Raw genomic sequence first — 23,726 nt, forward strand, 5'->3', positions numbered from 1 at the left:
AAGAGTGTTATTTAATGGAAAAATTTTATTTTCGATACTACTATCGCCATCTCTTGCATTTTCTAAGGCCATATTGTACCACCCTTGTAATATGGAGTTTTAATAAAATTTTGACATGACCTGCATCATTTAAATCATAGGGATTGAAAAAGCAAGACCTATGTATTTCTTGACTTGATAATTATGCAATGCTCTGCCCTTCACATGTAATATTGGTATGAAGTTGCAGCATAAATATTAGCAGTTTTAGCTCTTTAGAATTCAGATTAATTTGGAAAAGGAGCAAAAACTGAGAAGGATAATTTTCAGCCTCAAAATTTATGTTATCTCAGCGTTAGAAATGAAGCAGTCATGCTAATGTTTTTGGAAGAGGCTGTCACAAAAAGGATTCTCTTCTGAGCCACCGTGTTAACATTTAATGATGGAAAAATTTGTCTTAAACTACCATGCTTCTCCTGAAATTTTGAATTTGAACTCTTCTGAGCATTCAATTTAATCATTGTGTGTAATGGTGTGACTTCCCCTTACCCTACTGACTACTGTCTTATAAATTGCTCTTCCATTAATTTACCTCCACATGAAATTACTATGCTTTAAAGATCGCCCACATCTCTCATAGACCAGTTCAGCACCCTCTCATCTAATTGTCAACATTGATTTTGCCACTAGACATGCTTGTAACAAAAAAATGCCAAATGTTCAAAATCAAATCTGACTTTTTTCACTCTCCATTCAACAAAACGCTTCCAACAGGATTTTACAAACCCACAAATCCAATCAAAAGTTCTCCTGATCCTCGATTGTGTAGTCATCATATCCAGCCAGATGACAGTGGCCTTTTTTAAAATTGGCATTCCAATCTCCTCTTCTCTTTTTTTTTTACCCTTTACTTGAATTCTTTTCCTAAGAAACCTTTTGTTTCCACTTTGCTTCCAACCTTACCTTTCTTTAAACGACATTTCTAACCCAGTGATTACCCAAGCAATCCAGGCCCCATGAGGCATCATTCCCATTTGTTATTCCTGCCTTTCCCTTTTCCCACTCCTCGGCTCTCCTTACTTCACCTTAATGGCCATTGGCAACCTGCTTACCTAATATCAAATGCAATCAATGTAAATTGCCGATTTTCTGCAATATCATTTTTACTTACATGTTTTTTTCTAAAATGTGTGATTCCATGTAACTGTGAATGGCATCTGAATTAATGTTTTTATCTTGTGGCTTGTGATTCTTAAATCTGCAGTATTAAGGCATCTTGTAAAAATCAAGATGATTTACTTTTTATTTATTTAAGTATTTCATGACTGTTTTGCCCATTGCTTCCAACCTTTTGAGGAAGTTAACTGAAATGAAAACAGTTTTGCGTACACTATGTTTGATATCCTATATTTGAATTGGGTAGTAATAGCTATTGTCAATTTTGGGCATAATTTTTTTCTAAAATCAACCCCTAAATTCTACCATTCCCAGTCATCAACAACAATCAGTGTTATTGATAACTACATTGGATTCCATTAAAGTTTCATCATCCTATTTGTAGTTCAGGTGGTTCAATCCTGTATGTCTTCCAACAATTTTGTACATCTTTCTATTAGAGTTTAGTGAGATGCAATGGTGCTTTCCCATGCTTTGGGATATGATTTGAATGTGGCACCGCTGTCAGGGTTTTGCATTTTTAAGACCTGTATTGAGAAGCTGCAGGGCTGCAAAAAAACTGCATTGGGGATGGTTTTCACTGATTTCCAGATTGTGCGGGAATTCAGAGGTTTTTTGTTTTTGGTCGATTAATCTATTTAAGGAATTTTCTCAGATTTTCCTGCATACATTCCTGAGTGATTTTATGGGAGTATGGAATTGTTAAGCATTGATGACTTCATTAATTTGGGCAAGCGTTTGTAATGATATTGGCTGAGGTCAGAATTTGTATTTCCATGGTTTGGAGGTGTTTGGACACTTGCCCTCTTAGGGAGATTTTTAAAAATATTGTCAGAAATAAAGGTTAAATTTTTAGCTTGAGAGGAAAAGATGATATATGGCAAGGTTCATGATGAATGCCATTAATTGTCTGATAGCAGTTATTATTCTGTCACATGCCATGGAATTACTTTTGGGATGATTATGGCTGTTGGCTCATCATAAATTGAGATTGAAATCAATGGGTGTTGAATTCAAGGGATTGCTGGGCTGTGACATTAGAAAGGTCAGCTTAAGGTTACACCATGATTTTGATAATTGGAAACCGATGCTTGTACGAAGCAATCTTATCACAATAGTATGTTGAGCTTTTCTAGCATTCATTCACTCACTTTTTTACTGAATGAAAACCAAAATCTGCTTCTTAGTATCACTTTGTATATTTTATCTTATAACTTCATGTTAAATACATTTCTTCTATGGTCGAGTGTATTAGTGTAGTTTTTCCTCATACATAGGATAATTTCAAAATGGTATTCTATAAGCCAAGGTTGTAATTAGAGCAATGTAATTCTGAAATTTGTCGCCTGTCTTGAGTTAGGTACATGTTTAAATAGTGTCAGTGACATTTTGTAATAGAAATGGGAATCTAAGAAAAAGGAGTCTTTTTAACTCTCTCAGCACAAATGTTTGGAAATATAGCATTAAAAAAGAATTCATTATTAATTATTAAAAAAGTATGAATTATTATATACCAGTAGGACCATAATTAAGAAAAATTATGGTCCTACTGGTTGAATTATTTACTCTATGTAACAGTGTGTTCATAAAATACATGGGTGTATAGTACAGGTGCATGTATGCATCTGCATTTAAGAATTAATTAAGGTTAAATTCAGGGAAAAAAAGTTTCAGCAGGTCACAATAAAGTGTGACACTTTTTTAATTAACTACCTCTTATTTCGTTACTCTTGTCTACCTACTGGTAATGATAACTACACCATCATTTGGGTAAATAATAGTATTTAAGTTTAGAGCTAGTTAGTGCAGACCATTTTGGATAACATTTGTGTGTGTGTTGGCACTGCCTTTATCCTGTGGAAGGTCTTGCTTTCGCATCAAGATCTGGGGGTGATTTTTGAGCCATTATTTTGGAAAACCATGTGTCTTAAAGGTCATCAAATGAAGTAAATCATCATGTGGTTAATGTGATTAGTTCCCATGTATCATTCTGATTTGGTAATTGATGCTAACATATGCTTGTGGTGTGACTTACACTGTTGTCTTTGTTGATTTCAAGAGCAAATGAAAATGGCCTTAATTATAATAATTATTTTTTAAGAGAAAAAACATGATGCATTACAAAATGTTGCCTGGTATAATGCCAATATGTTTCTTTTTTGTGTTTATTTGTTATTTTGTTGTATATGTTTGCATGGACTTTGAAACCTATGAGCCAATTGGCCACAAGAATTTTATTAGGTAAGTGACATTTATTTTCTTTGGAACTTTGTGGAGTATTAAATAATGTTTATCTAACTCATGCCATCTCTGAAGTAAATCTTCAAAATATTTAAAGAAATGAAGTAATATTGTTGGGGTTTCCGCTAACTAGAAAAACTCTATTGAAAATAATAATGCACATTCAGTGCTACTTTAATTCATGTCTAATTTCCAAAAGGTTTATTCTTTGTTACAATTTTTTTTAATTACTGAATTTAAATTTTCTTGTTTTTTAGTCAATTAGTTCACTTATAGTCCCATATTATTGATTAATAATTTTCAGTATTAGTCAGGAAAAGAGGAAACATTAGATGAAATTAAATTTAGTATCTTGTACAGTTTTGGAAATTTGAATTTCTATAAACTAATGTGAGGAGGACAATCCAATTATACATTTCTAGGGGGAGCATGAATCCAGATAACATGAACATTGTTTAAGTAAGGTATTGTTCGAAATTTAAAAAGAAATGGATTTCAAACAAATTAGAACTTATCTTGAATATGTCAGTTTTTAAGCAGTTTAAGTTAATCTTGGAGTGAGTTTGGCTCAATGCCAGTGAGAAGAAATGATCATTCTACTCACCATTTGATAATAATTGTAGTTAATGGGAACCAATCATAAAAATCTACTTCTCTTTTTACTAAAAGTAATTGATGTTTGAGTCTGGGGCATTGGTATCAATCTGTTGGCAGATGAAAAAAATTGTTCTTCGTTGCAGCTACCAACCTAATTATATTTTAGCATTTTCGTAGAGTTTTCCAAATATGTTGCTTGGAGCTTTATTCAGTGTAAAATTGTGCATGATCAGGAAAAGGGCTTAGTATGTCTGCCATCATTATTGCCTCCATTCATTCTTATTTGAGGTATTTTTCTCAGCCTCCTCTCTTTTCATTCTCTTTCTCCATGTTCTCTCCTTCCCTTCCACTGTCCCCTCAACAGCCATTGTTTGAACCCCTTCTTTACGACTTGATTCAGTTTTCTTTCTCTTCTAGATATTGTTCAGCAGTGTTCACTCCTTAACCTCATTTAGCACCCCCTCAATCATAACTTGAGCCACTCATTCTATCCAATCCCTCTACATACTGTACTGTCTCTTCTCCAAGGTCTATGTTTCACAGCCATATATCAGAACATTACACATGCCAGTCTCCTCTTCAATCTCAGTCTGTGGGTGTTTATATGGAAATCATTTCCTCTTATTAAAGGCTTGACATTGCTATTTCTGTTTTAATCTGTACATTATTTCTCTATTTACATACCCCTCAGATGTGTGTACCTTTTAATACTCTGTTCTTCCTCAATTTGACATTACTAATGTCAAATGGAGGAAGAACAGAGCACAAAAACCATATAGAGCATTAAATCCATCACCTGTCACTTATCCTCATCACTTTGTGTTCAAATATATGCTGTCATCCCACAGTCTTCATTACTTCATCTAGTTTGTTGTCTAAATTCTTAATTGTCCCAGTTTTGTGCTTGTGAATCATCAGCTAGTTCCACCATACTACCATTAGTTCTCAAGCAGATTATCATATGTCCCCCAATCTATTTATCTTACCTATTTTATTTATATAACTTTAAATGTACTAAGTATGCCCTTCATATCAACATATCAAAAGTTTTGAAAGGCAGAAGCTCTTTTTACTTAAGGATTTTTTTTAAAGGCAGAATACTTTTCACCCTGCTCAATCCCGTCTTATCAGTATGTCATTCTCTTTTAAAGCTGCTTTATAATGTAAAATTCTTTCATCAGTCTTCTGTTTTCCCAATTGGCATTCTTTATTTTTGGAATGTCTTCTTGACCTACCCCATTTTATTCAGGCCATTGCTTTTCTCTATGAATCATAGCCTTATTCTGTATCCTCTTTCTCTGTTTCAACTGCATTCTCCTCCAGCATTCTTATAAGTCTCTGATTTAGAATTCTTATCAATATTTTGCCAGCATGAGCTTTCATGGTTATATGTTCTATGCTCTTCATTTTTGGCACTTGCTTTTGTTGCAGGTGTAGCCATAAAAAGTTCTCTGGCTATTATCCAGTTTCACATATTTTTTGGAGGTCAGGATAATGTGGTGGCTAATGCACTAGCTTCCTGCCCTAAGGGCTGAATCCTGAAGGGGTTAGGATTTTTCAATGGTATCCTGATTCCTACTTAGGGTGCTATGTGGAGAGCACTTCAAGTTATATATTATCCATGTAATGGGAAATTAAACTGTGAACCCCTTTGCACATATTATTAAAGAGTACATAATGCTGGCATTGGGTTTCTCTCCACTCTTCCTCCATTCCCTGAACATCTTACCCAAGCAAATTACCCACCCATCCCAAATGGTGCAAATGACTGTAGCTAACAGTTGCCTTCTCCAATGACTACTACCACTAGGTTTGCACATTACTACTATTTGTGCTCTACCCTTTTATTTTAGATAATTGAAGAATTCAGTAGGAGACATCTACTTCTTTATTCTATTTTTGATGTCCTTTTACCATTTTTTCCTACTTAAGTACATATTATGATGAATTTGAATTGTAGAGATTTTATACCAAGTAATTCATTTTTTCATTAATTTCCAAATGGTTCCAATGCATATAATTTTGAGGCATTGCTGGTCATTCTGAATCATCTCTCTGTACCATTTAATGCACTCTTTTCCTTTTGGTGGAAAAAAGACTCAATGACTCCTAATAATAATATTATGTTTCTTAGTAAATGAGCAGTGTCTTGTTGAACTTGGTTTTGGTATAATTTAGTATCAGTGTCCTAAGAGGCCCCCAACACTCAACAGAAACCTCAAATTAGAGGGGGGGCCATAATTTAACAGTAAAGTACCTGCTTCTTTCCATGTGTGCTGTAAAATATTATCTGCTTTAAATAACACTGTAATTGCTATATTAAGTATTTGATTAAAGCTTTTGTTTCATCTTTGCCTCAGGTGTGGTGTTTAGGCTTTTTGTTTCTGGTATTCCATGTGGCATCTTGGAGGGTAAGATGTCACATTTTCTTTGAAATTTATCAATTGTAGCACTAATCAATCAGTATAGTAAAAAAAATATACTTTTGACTGTAATTACTCACATTTTGCTAAACTATTATATGGTCTTGCATGGTATTATGTATTATTAACATGTTTGACTTGCAATTGGGAATGGCATTCTAATATTGAAAAAATAATGTTATTTGTACACCTTGGTCTTGTGGATCGAGAGGCTAAAAATTAAATTGGCAACTTGTTTAATAGTGTCCAATGCATATTGAATTTTATAGTTGAATCTGTTGATGAATTAACATTTGTGACTGTCACTTGGGTTTATGGCCCTGAACTCTACTATTCAGGTGCAAATAAATCATGAAATTATCACCTGATAGGAGCCACTGCATGCAGTGTTTTCAGTACTGAGCCTTGCATGGACCTGAATAATTAGGTAATCTGTTATCACACTCACACTGGAGAGACATAATCATCACCAGACATGGAGGACAGTGTTGAAAGAGATAATTTAGTTCTTTTTCCAAAATTTGACTATCATGGTTATTCTGTGACTTCTATCTCAATTTTACGTAAAAAGGTGATTTTATTGAGAAATTGTATTTGCATGGAATCATCCATGTTTTGTCATTCACTGCAAAGATGATTGCTTGAATGTAGATGAAACTTCAGACTTTGACAAACTCATATGTGCTAATAATCAACACAATTATGTTTTTAAAAATAGCATATTTTTATCACTGAAGGCACCTTTTTAAGGAGTATCCTAGCTCTTATTTTCAAGAAATTTAAAACTATTAATATGTGTTTTTATAGAAATTTGTGTAATTTCACACCATTTGGATTGATATACTACTTGAGTCGCTATTAGTCATATATTCAACTCATTTCATGAACTAAGAAGTGCACTTGGTGATACTATTAACCAAGAAAGGACTAACTATAATGTTACCTCAAGGCACATTTCCTGAAAATAATTCTTCATTATTTGTGAACAAACCAGAGTCGGAGCTAGATTTTTCTCTCTTTCTCTTCTCTCTCTTTTCTTTTAGCTTATGATTCAATTTTCTATGATAATCCATGCTTACTTGTGGGAAAGTGACATTTCATTCCAGTGTGTTTTATCTATTATGCTGCAGCATTTGGGAACAAAAAATACCTTAAATAGTGGTGTGTAAACTATCACCCACATTTGTTGTAAATTTTCCTGTTTTAGACATGGTTACCATGATCCTATGATGGAATATTTTGTTCAACTCTCAATGTAATTCCAGGCTGAAATGCTACATACAAAGTGTAATAAGGGAGCATCCATTAATTCACCCCCGCCCTCTATCCATTTGACTCCCCATGACATTTTCTAAACCAGCACATACATACCTTTTGGCACCTTTCAGTGTTGTCTGTTTATTGTGCACAGCAGCACTGGATTGGTTTCTTTTGTGCTTTTGTATGGATTATGGTGAGTTTTGTATATAGTTTCATGTAGGCATGTATCTTGTAGTTAGTTAATTACATAAATTGCATTTCAGTTAGAGGTGATCAATAATTTTTTAATGCATGTTACTCGAGTTTAACAATATTTATCTTGAAAGTGATTAAGAAAAAGTTAATGCTTATTTAGATCGGAAATTTGCCTAGACACATTCAGAACATTTAATTTCAGAAAGATCAGGGGTAGGAATACTATTGGTAATAAAGTAACTTGATTTATCATTTTTTAAATGGAGATTTGTATTATCCAAGTTTTCATTAATGAAGGGATTTTCAATATGAATGGCTATTACAATGACAGGTTGAATCAGTCAGTGTAAGTAAATCTTCACCACTAAAATATTGCACAAGGTTTGTGTATTGTATGTATATTTTGTTGGGAAAAAAGGAGTGTCTTTGAATACTTGCTCTCTGTCCGCACCTTCTTCTCCCATTTGAGCCCTGGTGATTCCAGTGCTCTAGATGACTCTTACTACCCCCAAGGAGAGGTTTTGGCACCTTTTGGATGCCCTCAAAGTTCCAGGGATAATACCAACTTCCACTTATTTAATGCAGTGATAGCATTAGCATTTCTTTAATTGTTACTTTGGGAAATGTTTGGTATTGTAAACCTTTTTGTCACTTGTGATTCATAATATTTTGGATTCAAATCACCATATTGCCCATTATGTGTTCCTGTATGATTACTCATTTGATTAATGCTACGTAAAAGATATTTTTTCAAATTACAATAGACTCTGATGGCCTTTGTTATATTTATAGTATCAGAACTGCTTCACTCACCAGTTAATAATTTTTGATATAACTACAAAAAAATAACTAAATTGGACAACAGGTTATAATATGGGCCGGTATGACTTTGAGTTGGTGTGAATTTTAGCTAATTCTTTTGGATAAGGAGCATATTACTATTTTAAATATTTAGAGTTTCACTTCAGCTTCTCATGCAACAATAGAGTTTCTGATTAACATTGAGTACAGTATTTTAATGATAATTTTAACAAGTCCTTGGGTTATTCTTAGAACTGTTTAAATTCATGTCAAGGATAAACTCCCATAGAGCTCATAAATTAGCGGTGTACTATGAGGGCCCGGTCATTTTGCTGCTGTTAGCACATAGATACTCCATTTTTCATCGTATTCAACTTTCCATTTGACCCTTGTAAATACTTAAGTAATACAATAAAAATATACCCATCTCCCCATACAAATCAAACACAGAAAACATTCCTTGGCTTTATGTCAATTCAAGTCAAACCCAATTAAACATTTTCTTGGTCTTTTAGAGGATCACGGTTATATAGCTGTAAATGGAATATTATATATTGTGATGGGAAATACGGAGTTCTTGGTAATAATTAATTTTGAGGTATTTTGTACATTTAACCGTTAAATGTTGCAAAATATAATTACCTACCCATGGCTTCCAGAAAGTAATTGTTACATTTAAGTAATTTTACCTACAATCGCAGAAATGAGCCTGTCATTAGATTATTATGAATGACATTCAGTATTTTTCTAGAAAATTTTCTCACCGCATTTTAACCTGGGGAGCGATCATGGATTTTCATAACGTGCGCATTGACCGTTATTCACTGGATGCCAAAGGAGAAATTAAGCCGAAGGCTGGTTCGATAGGTGAGGGAAAATCATGCCTAATATTATGGACGACGAAGCGAAATTCACGTGATGGTTGGTGGCCATTTCACTACTTTTAGAAGTTAGCCGTTCGGAACCACCTGCGATACTGGTATGTACTGTGTGAGGATCCTTCAAATGATGGAATCACCTTAAAAATTGTGAAAGGCAACGGGAATTCGTTCACCTGAATTAATCATTCGCGCCTCGCCAGCGTCGACATTGGTGCGTGAAAAATGCCGGAAGATGCAAAGAGATATCATTTGGATTATATAATAGTTAAGAACAGATTTAGAAACAACATAGTTTCCTTGGAACGAATGTGGATAAATCTTAATACTGATGTAATGTAACGTCAGAATCAAGGGGATAAAAAAGGGATGATGACTGAGAAAATAAAATGTAGAAGCTTAAAGAGGGATGAAATGGAAGGAATACCCGGAAGTAGTCGAAAATTTTGAAATAGAATTAGCGAACGGGTACTTTAGGGAATAAAGTAAATTTATAATTAGGAAGTAGAAGGAAATAAATAATAAACTAAGACGAATTAGGGTGAAATGGTTGTGTTGTACAAGAAGATGAAAGCAGTATTAGGATTTAGATATTAAAATACATTCGTGCACAAAATCAAAGACTGGATGGGAAAATTATTAATACACCCATAACATTCAGGAGATGGAAAGAGTTCATGAAACTATAGTGGAAAATTATCGGATCAGCAATTTTATGCGTCGAAAGAAAATATTCCATCCTAAAAATGGGAGGAGCAGCAGAATGTGAGGATTGCTGAAAAAAGAGTTTTATTGCGCACACAACTGACGTATGAACTTAGATAATCAATAAATGGATGGAGTATTGACTGCGTACTGGGAACGGTCAATTTGATCACGTGCCACAGCAGTAATGGGATGGCCGATAGGGAGGATTATGGATGTCCATACTAAAAGGAAAGACTTGTACTTTTGCACAGAATTTATTATAAGGCCGCAAGTCGGTGAAACGCGTTGTACAGTATAATAAAATCTGTGGAAAAGTACAAGTCTTTCCTTTTAGTATGGATATTAAATACTTCCACGAAGTGAAGCCTGAAACAATAGAATGTATAGGATCCATTTGCTTGCTTCGTGGAATTTGAGAAGGTCTTCGACATTTAGTAGAATTAATGAGCGAATTGCAGAAGATCTGAGTTGGCTGAATGGATAGGCGGTTCATTCCAAATGTACATTCTCATTGTCAGGCAGGCGCAGGTGCGTGTGGCGGATGGAGAGTTCCAAAAATCAGATTTGCGGGTGATCATGCTTTAGTTAGCCAGGCTTCAAGTTATTACAATTGGGGACACACATCACACAATGAGTATGATATATGTGGAATGGGAAAAAATATATAAATGCAACGAGGCTCTCGAGAAATAGGAAGCCTAAGTTAAGCACTGGAACTGGAGGACAAAAACAACTGTAGGCAGGACTGTTCCTTTAGCTGGAAAGTGTTTGAGTCAAAGGTGGGCAAAGTGGTGAGGATATTAACAGAAGAATTGCACTAGGGCGGGGGTGGTGATCCTGTACCACGCGTGCCCAAAGGGGCACGGCGAGCAATTATTTTGGCACTCAGATTTGGGAGGGTGCCAAGGGCAGTTCCACGGAGATCACTTGATGGGTTGGCACGCGAGTTAAGAGTATGCTCTTATTACGTACATAAACGCTCACACTCAATCGCCCAAAGATTCGCCATCCCTGGCCTAGGGTAATGTAAAGATCATATAAGTCTGGTAGTAAAGAAAAGATAGTTGAAAAGCTTAATATGGAAAGTAGTATAGCATGGCTATACTAAACTTCATTGTTGACGCAAGAGCTTAGATTGGAGATGTTCGAAATGTGAGGGTATAGAAGAATATAAAAAGTAAAATCTAATGAAAAGATAACAAGCGAGGAAGTACCTGACATGGCTGTTTATGGGGTTGCCTGGTGAAATTCCAAGGAGGAAAGCAAAGTGGATGCAGAGCATTTTCGGCGATGGAACGATGACGAATGTGTTGGAGGGGAGAATGTTAGACAAGGTAGTAGGAAAAGAATAGGCATGTTGGACGGACTGAAGGGAGGCTCTAAGTACGTAGAATACAAGAAGGGTTCATTGTTGCGTGTTAAGTGAGGTCTAGATTTGCTGTGGTGGTTAGTCTGTGTCCAAGCTAAATCTTTTGCTATTTTATGGTATCTATCTTTCAATGTAGCCCTGCAGTACTACCAAATCAAAGTGAACGGCAACACTTTGAGTCCGTAGCGATAAGCCAGTTCCACATACAGTGGCGTGCGTGCATCAACCAGACTTATGGACTCTCTCTCTCCTGTGATGACCAAATGGTAATTTTTAACTGGCGGGCAAGGAGCAACGGATCTAATTTATCCTAGAGTCGATTCATATTGAACGGTGGTAGCTGAGGATCATGGTAATTGTGTGCAATAAATAAAGCATTTCATTAAATCATGAATAACCCGCAGTCCTATATCAATTAGTTCGGTATATGAAAGCTTTAAGCCATCAACTGAAGTAGTAGTAGTTTTGAGGGGAGGCGACCGACAGCTGAGGTCATTTGCGCCATAGGGGATGGACAGGAAAGGATGAAGGGTGGAGAGAAACCCGGCGTCGGCATTAGCCTACTCTTTACGAAAGGCGCCAAGGGGTCCGCGGCTTAACGTCCCATCCGACGGACGGCGTACTCACCCAAAGTGCCCTCCACAAAGCACCTCAAGTAGGGATCGAGATACCTCTGAAAAATATTCAACACCGCCGGGATTTGAACCCGCGCCCTCAGGGTGGGAAGCCAGTACGTGAGCCCCCGCACCATCTCGATCCCCGACATCAACTGAAATAAATGCATAATGTTATTCCAGTGTCATGTGCTATTTGGTTTCATGGAGTACATTACTGGTTTTTATTTTCACCCTTGGCGAAATTATTTCAGATTCAGCTATAGGTATCGTAAGGTGGTATATAAGTCCATAAATCGATATCCCTATTACAAGTAGTATGTTTGAAGCAATTTGATTCAACGCGATTTGCGGATAAAATTTGGTTGGAGTTTTTAAAAGTCAAATTACTTTTGCGAGAATACTCATATTTGAAGCTATCTATTCCTCTAATTTACTTCACCTGCTATTCCACGTTCATTCGCCATACATTTCTAAGAACTAGATGAATTGAGAAATAATGGCGAAATTAATAGGTTTTTTGCTGTATATTTTTTCAAAGAATTTCCCTCGACAGTTTCAGTAAAAATTAAACTATTGATTTGTAGGTCGTATTCCCCTGGGCGATATTGTAAGGCTATTGCAAATCTTTGCTAAATCCTTGGATGAAGTTCATGACTTTGAATACCACTATGAATTGAGACTTAGAGGATGAAAATACGATTTGCTTTTTTAATATTTCGTACGATTTCATTTAGCGAATACTACACCTGGCCTACCTGTCGTAGAATCGCAATATAAATATACGTGTACGAATAGCATGGCGACATTAATATTCGTGGTGAAAAAACATGATGTGGTAAAAGTAAATCTTCAAGAAAATGCAAAAATGAAACAAAAGATCGTTGTAGTATGCCAGGATATATCACTTTTTTAAATTTATGATCACTGATTATTAGAGCACAAGCTTACATTTGCCAACTGGGGATTCTCGAATCCTAAAAATCCTTTGGCTTTCACGTACACTGACTATTGTTTATGGTGTTGGTACGTCAATATCTTCCTCGTAACCTCCTGACCAACACGAAGAAATCTTCGTTGAAACTTCCCGCACTTGAACCATCATATTCAGTCTTAAAGAGGTATTTGCTTATTAAATTCGGTAGCAACCTGACTCACGTTTGTCATCGAATTGTTACTCGTTAGACAGTATGTTATGATTAATGTTCCTCCGTTTTGGTAAACTTGAAATTTCCCGCGGTGAAAAAATAATGATCGCGGTTACGGTTTTTAACAGAGAGTCTTGGAGTACGTTAAATTACAAGGTGTGATCAAAAATACAGGAGTGGTTTTATAACTTGTTTATTTCGACGGATACAGCTTAATCAAACTTGTCGCCCTCTAAGTACATGCCTTGGCTGACGACACACCTTTGCCAACGTTTCTTGCAGCTCTCGAACCCTGCCTGGTAAGCCGCCTTAGGGAGCCTCTTCAGGTCCGCCGTATAATTAGTTTTAATGTCCGCAATAGAGTTGAATAGGCGCCCTTTCAAGTTTGATTTCAACTTTGGAAACAAAAAAAAGTGTGATGGAGCCACGTCTGGAGAGTAGGGTGGTTGCGGGATCATGGAAGTTTCGTTTCCAGCGAAAAACTCTTGCACAATCAGCGCCGTGTGAGCCGGCGTATTATCGTGGTGGAAACGCCATGCATTGTTTCTCCACATGTCCGGCCTCTTTCGGCTCACTGCGACCATCAGTCCCTTCATAACCTTTAATTAGTAATCTTTGTTGACGGTTTGACCTTGAGGGACGTATTCGTAATGAATCAGCCCTTACCAATCGAAGAAACACACCAGCATGACCTTCACATTGGACCAGGACATGCGAGATTTCTTTGGTCGCGGAGAATGAGGACCTTTCCACTGAGAAGACTGGGCCTTTGTCTCAGCATCATAACTGTAAACCCAGGTTTCGTCACCGGTTACGATGGTTTTAAGAAACTCTGGGTCGGCATTGGTTCGATCCAGGAGTTCCTGACAAATGTCCACACGTTTTTGTCTCTGTTCACCAGTCAGCACCCGCGGGACGAATTTCGATGAGGCGCGCGTTATGCCCAAAATGCCTGTCAAAATTGTCTGACAGGATCCAAAACTAATTTTCACCTCCTCGGCTATCTCCCCAACAGTTTAACGGCGATTTACTCGCACCAAATCGTTCACCAATTTGGTATGGTTGGGATCTGTCTAAGTGGAAGTGCCGCCCCGTTCTCGAATCTTCATCTGTCGATGTTCTACCCGATTTAAAACGACTATACCACTCAACTTAGACTCATAGCTTCATTAACTAAAGCTAGCTGAATCATTCCAAATGTCTCCGTAGCACTTTTGCCTAGTTTGAAACAAAATTTCACGCGCACACGCTGTTCCTCTAGCTCCTTCATTGCTGCCGTTGCACGCGGCGACGAACAGGTTAAGACACGCACCGCTGCTGCTGCGTAAGGACTCGAGGTAAACAAACGCAACACCTCTCGTTTTAGTCGCCAGATGTGTCGCTAGAGAGACGCACTGTGTCTCGTTTCGATCCGTTGAACGGTCTGTGCAAAATAAAATCAATCCGGTCTTTCTTTGATCACACCTTGTACAGGTATTATTAACTTGAATAATTATGTCCTCAGAATAATTATATTATTTAAACATAAAATGTATTTATTAGTCTTGAATGGTATGGCATCAGTGATTCGAATGGGACAATTAATGGGTTCGGATATACCCCGTTTCAGATGTTCTGAGTAACGGTTTCGCTCATGGAAATACGTGGTGCACTTTTGGCTCGGTAATAATAAAAATTATCCCTAGGTGGATTCGGTAACGTATAAATAAACGATATTTTAAACGCGGATATGCATCAATAAAATATTTTCAAAAAGAGCTGAACTGCTGGTGATAAATGACGTAATCACTATCACTAAATGAGTTAGTTCTCGCCATTGTAAAATATTGTCCCGTGACTCTCCGAATCAGGCCAAATGTCCATCGTGCTCTCCATAGAGAAAGCGTAGCTAATTTAACTCTTTCCTAGCATCAAAACCATCAATTATCATTAGTATTATGGGGTTATGATGAGATTATAAGAAGTTTGGTTCGTTAAGAAATGTTTGCATTACACCCACTTTCACGCTTCGTTGCCGATCTCTCCGCTAGATTGATACATGAATGAGGCAAGTGAAGTTTTAAATAGATGGTACTCCACGAGCACAATCGGACTTCCACACTTTCCTTAATTATATCATTCCATGTCTTGAGAGTATATATTTGTGGAATAGTTTTATAATGCAATAAAGTCATACAATTAGTTATGTTCAACTTATCATGTTTTGGTTTCGATCGTGGTGTCAACAACGACGTACTATACTAGTATATCAAGGGTATTATTACCTTTAAAGCCGCGGTCGGGGCCAATACATGATGTGTGGAACGTAAATTGTTTGTTTATTGCATGACACTGCTTACTGCTTTAGATCACGTAGCCAGAACACTTTTGACTACATTGAAGGAACACCCAAAATTACATCAATTCAAATCTTTAAATGCTTGATTTGGTTTTTAATATATACTCGTACTTTTACACGTATTGCTCGATGTTAGGAGGGTAAACTGAAAATTGAGGTATTCGAAGTTTTAGAGAAAGAAAAAAACGTTTATTTTCAATTTTTATACTTCATTTAAAAACTCGAGCGTTTATTCTGGCATTTATTCTGTTACCTGCCTAGCTCCTGCATCGACTCCTTGCTTCTGTTAGCTCATCCTTGACCTACCTCCGAAACTTCTTTGCGTGGGTCCCTCCATTATGGTCTTATGTAATCTGTAGTGCATCAGGAAATACCCGATTAGTTTCTGTCTTCTTCTTACCAGCGTCTTCTTTACACTTTTTTCTTCCACTACTTGAAGGCGTTCTTCATTAGTCGCTCTAATTGTACAATTTGATTTGTCATTTTTCTATAGAACCACAGCAACATCGCTTCTATTCCTCTTATTTTTATATACTGCTGTGTATGCTGATCAAATGATCAAACTAAAAATCTTCAAGCAAAAGTTTTTGCCACATATTTAGCATCGATAATTTATTTACATGTAATGGAAAACAATTCCTTAATATCACGATTCAATTGTTGTTCGCCGATAACATTGAGAGAGCAATCGAACAATATTTTACTGTAGCTAAAACTATTATGGAATTCTCGGAGGGGCGAATCGAAATGAAAATTCTATTGTCGTGATAAAATATTTGGAAGGTTTATTCGTTCTATATCTTAGTTGAGTCTCCGAGATGAAGGCCTCAGGCCGGGTTGCACAATGAACCTTTAATAATCTAATCTGTAAAGCTTTAATTGAAATGAATAAAATTTGAAGTAAACAATAAGTGTTCAGGCCTAAAGAATTTCAATTAAAAGAGTTCATTCATAATTTATCAAATTGTAAGTATCCCAAAAAAAGGGTAGCCACAGACTTTTATTAGCGTATTTGCGCCCGTGATTATGATCCATTACAATCTGGCATTTCTTTCACTAGCATCTGACCTTATCCCAATGAGTTGGCACTGATACAGGAAGATATGCTTCTAAATTGGCCTGAAATGTCCCAATTGTTATAATTGTCACTATTAGTCAGTAATCCAGCAAGGTATTTAATCATAACTTTTTCAGGATGACTATAATTTACGACCAAAGACCCCTTAAACCATACATCTAGGGCATTAAAATTAGTGCTCCCATAAATTCAATAGAAAAAGGCACCTAGAATTCATCCCGGGCAAGACAAGTGATTTTTACTCTGAAATGCTCACATTTCTATGTGCACGTCAGCGGGTGTGTTACGGTAACTGACTCGACATTTCCCGCATTTCTTTGAACTGAAAGTTAGACAGCTTATTATTTCTGCTCATATTAGAAGGAAAAATCTTTGGAACCGCCTCTTGGCATGGTTTTTCAGTGATTATTTAAGAAGTAAATTATTTTAATGTTTGTGTAAAAAGGAAATGTATGTAGCAATTGGTGCCTAAGAAAAGCATTTCCTTATATAATCTAAAGGGAGTTGATATCCCGTTGGTGTTAAATTGAGATTCAATGCGACGATAATGTGAATGAGGTATTAGCATAAACTAAAATGAATAATTTTCTTAATCTATGGAATTATGTTCGTTTGATGTAAAATTAAAGGAGCTTGCACTCATCGTAGCGCGTTTCTTATCATATTCATAGGCCGACGATAGGTTTGTCGTAAAAGTAGCAAATTTCCAAGTTATCCTATTTCCAGCTAATCTCTTCATTCCCTCATAGCTCCTCATTCCCTCTAGCTCATGCGTCCTCAGTTTTCTTCCCCTCCACTTTTCATTAAATTATGATATTCAGTAAACTATCATGCCTCCGGACATCTTCAAACTTACTGTCCTCCTATTTTAAGTTCCTACTTCTTCATCCAATATTCGACGTACCTCTTCACTTGTTACCCTTTTCCATCCATTTTATTTTCAGCATTCTTCTCTAGCACCACATTTCCATTATTTCCAATTTTCTTTTCTCTCTCGCTCCCATCGTCCATGTCTCACATTCGTAGTGAATTAGACTCCCCACCCCTTTTAACGAATGAAAGCTTCCATATACCTACGCTAGTGTTGTTTTTCGTTAGTAGTTCCTTCTTCTCACAGAAAGCTTTCTTCGCCATTCTCTATTCTAGTCTAGAAAATCTAGTTCCATGTGCTGGCTATATCCCTCCTGCTTCTTCCAACTAGTAACCCGGCTGTGTTTATAGTAAAACTTTCTTTTGCTCCAGTGTGAATTTCCCTAATCTTTCTTAGACACTAACTTCACTACTTCAACTAAAGACCATTAGTTTTAATCTTGTTTATCTCCACGCTGTAATTTTTATTCCCCTTCTGCAATTTGATTAGTGTCTTTGTCAGATATTTCTTATGTGTCTCCTCTGTGGGCACTGCCTCTTATTTTCCACGACTGCTAATTCTTCGAATGAACTCACTTATTCCGCTGCTAATCTCTACTCGTATATCCGTGCCGTCTGGAACCCGGTGAACGCTCTCCATGACGTAAAGCAATGTGTTCGGGGCAGTCGAAGGGATAGAAGTCAATGGAAAAAAGTCAAATGGTGTCCTTTTATAAGTCTTCCGTATTTATTATACCTCTATGTAGATTTTGATGGATTCCACATTGCCAATGTGACTCGCAATAAAGACAGGGTTGCCTATAGCTAGATACGTACGTTTTCGGCGTTAAGATACACTATTTAATAAAACATAAATTAAATGAAAGAGTAGAAATGTGGATTTTCAGAGAGAAAATTAGTACAGACTTATTGAAAATAAGATAGTACTGTCTGTATTAGATATATATTCACAGTATTGCGTTATCAACTGTCTTTAACTAACCTCCCCAAACTAATTAGTACTGATGACCCGGGTGAGGTTTCTTTCATTTTGAATGATTTACATGCATTAACAAAATACATTACGATACAAATCAAGGTAAACAAATAATTTAGTTGCATCTCTTCATCGTTTTTATTATTACCATTCCTTTTGATAGATTATCGCGCGTTTAGCATATATCCATGCGAAACATTTATTTCCGGTCATGTTTAATCATCATCGTATCTTACCCGAACTTGGCGGACGGCCGAAACGCTCAAAGGTACTACGGGATGATGAAATTGTTACAATCGATTGAACATGAATTTTTATGGTTATTTATCAGTTAGGGTAAAAATTCGGCTATGATTTGAACTGAAAAAATCATGGTTAATAGTAATAATATATGCGCTGGACATTTGAGACCGCTTTAGTTTTGGATTAATATCTCACACCGCGGCATTAAGAACGCTAAATATAACCGGAAATGCCGCTTGATGTTGAAGTCGCAAAAGATTTCATGAATTTTTCATCTTTCTCGTACAGCAAGCAAATATTTCGGAAAACTTTGGTGAAAAGCTCATTCCATAGTAATCAGGCCTCTCGGAGATATGCCAGAATTTCTCCGAGAACGGTCGGAAAATGAGATCAATCGCTCCCCGCGTTTTAATGCTAAAACGTCAGCGTAGTTGGACGAGAAACTGGGAAGAATATGGGGTCTGGAAATGTCTTAAACGTTCTTCTGTGCTCGAACTAGCCAACAAGAATCTGATAAGTGTGAGCGATTTATAATTGAGGTCATAATAACGCTCGCATGAATAATTGAAATTAACAATAGGGTGGGACGGGACCGATGAACTGAAAATATAGACGAAAGAGAAACAACAGGAATTCTGTAATAAAACCTTCTTTTAGCATCCAAGCATCCTTATGATTTAAACCTATGGCTGGAAGAGCAGTTGATATCCCGGAGACGTCGGTGGATTTTAGAGGTGTTTTCTGAGCTGTACACATTACGGAGACAACTTTGCGTGAGATATACCTGTAGATTTCAAGATTTTAACCTTCGCACTCTTTCCACTCACTAATTTTTCCGCACTCTTGTGTTCTTTCATAAGTATTTGTTATTTATTATCAGTAATCTACTGGTCAAGACAGTTTTTGGATGGACACAAGCTACTAAACGGTACAGCGACAATTCCCATGTCTCTCCTTAACAAACGCAACCCAACATCCTACACTACAATAAGCCTCTCTTCAACTCCGTATATTTCCTTCCTCCCTTCTTTCCATTCGACATCCCTACTTTCATTGCTTGCCCAACATTCTCCCATGTATCACAGTCTTCAAGATCCCATTGCCGATCAAAATTCTTTGCATCCATCTTTCCTGCCTTCTTTAGGTTTTCTTCCAACAATCTCCTCTCCTTTCCCATCATACCTACACGTAGCACTTCCTCGTTTGTTTCCCTTTCTGTCCACTTCACTTTTTCCATCCTTCTCCACACCTGCATTTCAAAAGTCTCCATTTTCCAAAGCCTATCAAACTGCTTCAGTGACCATATTTCCGCGCCGTGCAGAACTACGCTACACACGAGCTCGTATGGTTTTATTCGCATAATATTTTCAGCCATCAGAATGAAATAGTGACTCTACCGACCATTCTTGGTTTCAAGAGTTGCTTTTGCTGTGATTTCTTCAAAGTTTTACGCTTTTAATTACATTTTCAGGGTGAAGTAGATGGATTGAAGGAAGAAGGAAGGCCGGTGACCATCATCTGCCAGCCCCTGCAAGGAGACTACTCGAAAGGATCAATTTTCAGCAGGATAGGAGTCAAATCACTTAGTCGATACTCTCCCCCTTCTCCCGAGCTACTCGTTCTGTATATTTTTAAATATGTAAATACTTATTGGGTGAATGAATGAGTGTAGCTCACTAGTAAGATGTTAATAGGGAAAGTTGGGTCATTAATAAAAGTATGTAGTGGGTTATTTATCATTTTCATTGTTTGGAGTTATTGCCGATCTTTTGGATTGAACTGGATTTTTTAAAAGCCTAATGAGATCCTTACACTTTCCTTGTTTGAGTAAATTTGTGCGCGCTTAAATCATTATGTTTTATGTTCTTGTTGGCCTGTGAATAGTAGATAGACGTGACATCTTAGGGTGAATATGTTTACTCTTGCCCCAGTATCTGCTATCCTTGCGTGTTGAGGTACGTAATGCTTGATCTGTATTGGTCCTCGTTGTGAAATCAGTGTACACTGTTTAAAATGATAAGTGTCTCCAAAGACGAGCATATATCATGCTCTCTTGAATAATTCAGACATCCGGAAGAGTGGCTATTCATGTTGCTGACTTTTACGGTCGATGTTAACCTTCAAGTATTTTTCAAAGTGTCTTTTTTCCCATTCAATATCCAACTTAGGAGGGTCCTTTGATTTTTTCAACACCCGAGTGAGTTTTGTGTGGTGTGTTTTGCGTAGGTAATGTTATCTAGACAACTGTCACGGTAGCATTTTTGTAACGACATAATTACCTCGGCATTAAAGCTTATATTTGTATCTTTGTGAAAACATGTTGTGGCCTCTAATGTACATTGAATAACGTAATGACGATGTAAATACGCTAACAGGGCTTAAAGTTGGCGTTATATGTTCAGAGTTACATTAATTATCATAATATTATTTCAATATTGATAAACTATTCCCTCAAGTACTGTTTTTTGCATGTACAGTATGCATAACCCATGTAAAATAACATAATAGTATTTTATACAATTAGCATTTCTTTTTCAGTATAAAATTTTCTTCTTTCGTTTTCAAATTCGTTTAGATATTGAATTGAATTAGTATTGCTAGCATAATCCCACCCTTATTACTCCCATGGGTCATCAGGGCGTAGAAGGGTCAGGAATAGACGGATATTTTGTCCAGTTGTCACGTCATTAAACCATTTTCTTTATTTCAGTAAGAGAAAGAGTTATCGATATTTAAGAGATTGAGGTAATTAGATCCTCTATTTATCTCATCTTCATTTAAATACTTTTAAGTTTTGTGTGACTAAGCATTGTCTGTATGGGCTGCTGGGATAATTTGATAATGCATTAATTTATTTGAAATCCACGATCTTAATCAAATCATAAATTCTACTCCTTGAAATGTTGTTAAAATCATCTTCATAATAATGTAAAAAGTGTTCAAATACAGTCTGTGATTTATGGTTGAATTCATTCAGAAGCTCAAGTAATCATTCGAGTATGATATTAAATGAATACAAACCAAGCTAAAAGAATATATTCAGAGGTTACAAGCGGTGAAGAAAAATACATAAATGATAAATAGTAAGAATATACATCTATTTCGCTGACAAGGGTCCCTCAAAGAACCTTTTTGTTAACATTTACCTTTCTTCGCCGTCTCTACCGTCAAAGAGTTATACCAATATGCATACGTACACGTACACACATATATATGTATGTGTGTGTATATATATATATATATATATATATATATATATATATATATATATATATATACGCACAATTACATATATATATATGTGTGTGTGTATGTATATATATCACATAAACGTATAATATTGAGATGCTTATCGAACAGAATTGAAGTTATTATTACGATTTGTTGTAGTAGGAAGGGCCTCCTACATGTTTTAGCTCAGGGCCACCGTGCATGTATAAATCTGACCTTGATCGTGACAACGAATTAATGTGTATTTTATTTAATGTACCAAGAATTAAAGAACAAAAGAGATGTTGAGTGTATCGCGCAATACTAGAAGCAATGATTTTATGAATGCTCAATTGGGCACCTTAAGGAGACCGTGGAGGTTCTTAAATGTGCTCATTTAACGAAATTGAGATAGGCATTGCAGATTGCTTAAAATGACGAGAAAATAGAGTTTAGACATATCCTTTCATCCCCTTTTAAAACTGGTGGCTCGAACATAGTTGTGTCTCCAGTTCCTTTTCAGCTCGCCCGTCTAGTCCTGGCTGGCGGCATCTCTCCCCCGGCATATTTGACGAATTATGTTTTGTAATCCTACTACGTCTCATGGAGTGGCATCAACCTTTTTTCTCAGTGCTGTTCATATTGGACAGCATTTTTGTCAACCATTCAAACTTTCCGAGGTGGTTTGAGAAAACAGATCTCCTTAGCTCTCTCACTGCTTTGGAATTTGAAAAATGGTGTGAGATGTATAGAGTGGAACCTACATGTATCGAAATGTTGTATACCTCATTACCTATTTTTACCTCCAATTTCACTCAGCCGAGATAACCGTTGGAAATCATACTGACCTTTTGTAACTCAGAAAGTGGTCTCCGTTTCCTCAGTCTTATCAATGGAGGAAAATGGAGGATTATGCTGTTTTGTGTGAAATGAAAATATGCAGTGGTACATATTTATGTCATCATACTTTGAAAAAAGTATACAAAACAGAAAATTAAACATTACTCGATTGAAAAAAGGTGTCGTTAATGAATTTAATTATCGCGGCGTTGAAAAGGGTTCACTCTTTGTTTTTTGTCTTTGGTATGACTTTTTACAGAATGCATTAACAGATATTTTGTTTTTTTTGTTCGTACCATATTTCTGTCTTATGCATATAACAGAAATTTAACTTTTTATATTTGTCATTGGGCATAGTTGATTTAATTTCTGAAAGTAGGGGTAGCATTAAATCCACATATGATTAAGGAATAGATAGATTGCTATAAATGAAATAATAATGCCAGCAAAAGTTATATTTATGACTCACATATGGCCATAAGCATCATCGGCAAACATTGATTAATAAATAACTTTCAATTACATTTTTGTTAAAAAAGATCATACAGAATAAGTTGTCTGGGTGAAATGCATTGAGTACTAATTGGTGATCTTTTTTACCATCCGTTAATGAAACATTGTAACAGGAGTACCTGAACACAATAAAAGACATGTTTACATAAATATCTGTATTTTATGTAATAAAAACCTCTGAAATCAGCAATTAAAGGAAACTTTTTAAAACAGGGCTCTGAATTATCAAAATATTAAACTATACTTGTATACGATCTCAAAAAAATCCA

At 36.2% G+C, this 23,726-nt stretch overlaps 1 protein-coding gene across 2 annotated transcripts in view; it reads left to right on the forward strand.

The window, feature by feature from the left end:
• Gpdh1 (Glycerol-3-phosphate dehydrogenase 1) overlaps positions 1–23,722 on the forward strand; it is a 46,063-nt gene extending 22,341 nt beyond the window's left edge. Inside the window, exons 9-10 of one of the 2 annotated variants that reach the window (XM_071588661.1) lie at positions 6,354–6,404; positions 20,366–23,722. In XM_071588661.1, the coding sequence (XP_071444762.1) occupies positions 6,354–6,366 (13 nt within the window). In that variant the 3' untranslated portion in view covers positions 6,367–6,404; positions 20,366–23,722. The remainder of the gene's footprint in view (positions 1–6,353; positions 6,405–20,365) is intronic. The other variant, XM_071588662.1, reaches the window with a different exon arrangement.
• The last annotated feature ends 4 nt before the right edge of the window (positions 23,723–23,726 follow it).

This window comes from Hetaerina americana, unplaced genomic scaffold, assembly GCF_022747635.1.
Source record: "Hetaerina americana unplaced genomic scaffold, ioHetAmer1.1.p SCAF_3, whole genome shotgun sequence".
Taxonomy (NCBI): domain Eukaryota; kingdom Metazoa; phylum Arthropoda; class Insecta; order Odonata; family Calopterygidae; genus Hetaerina; species Hetaerina americana.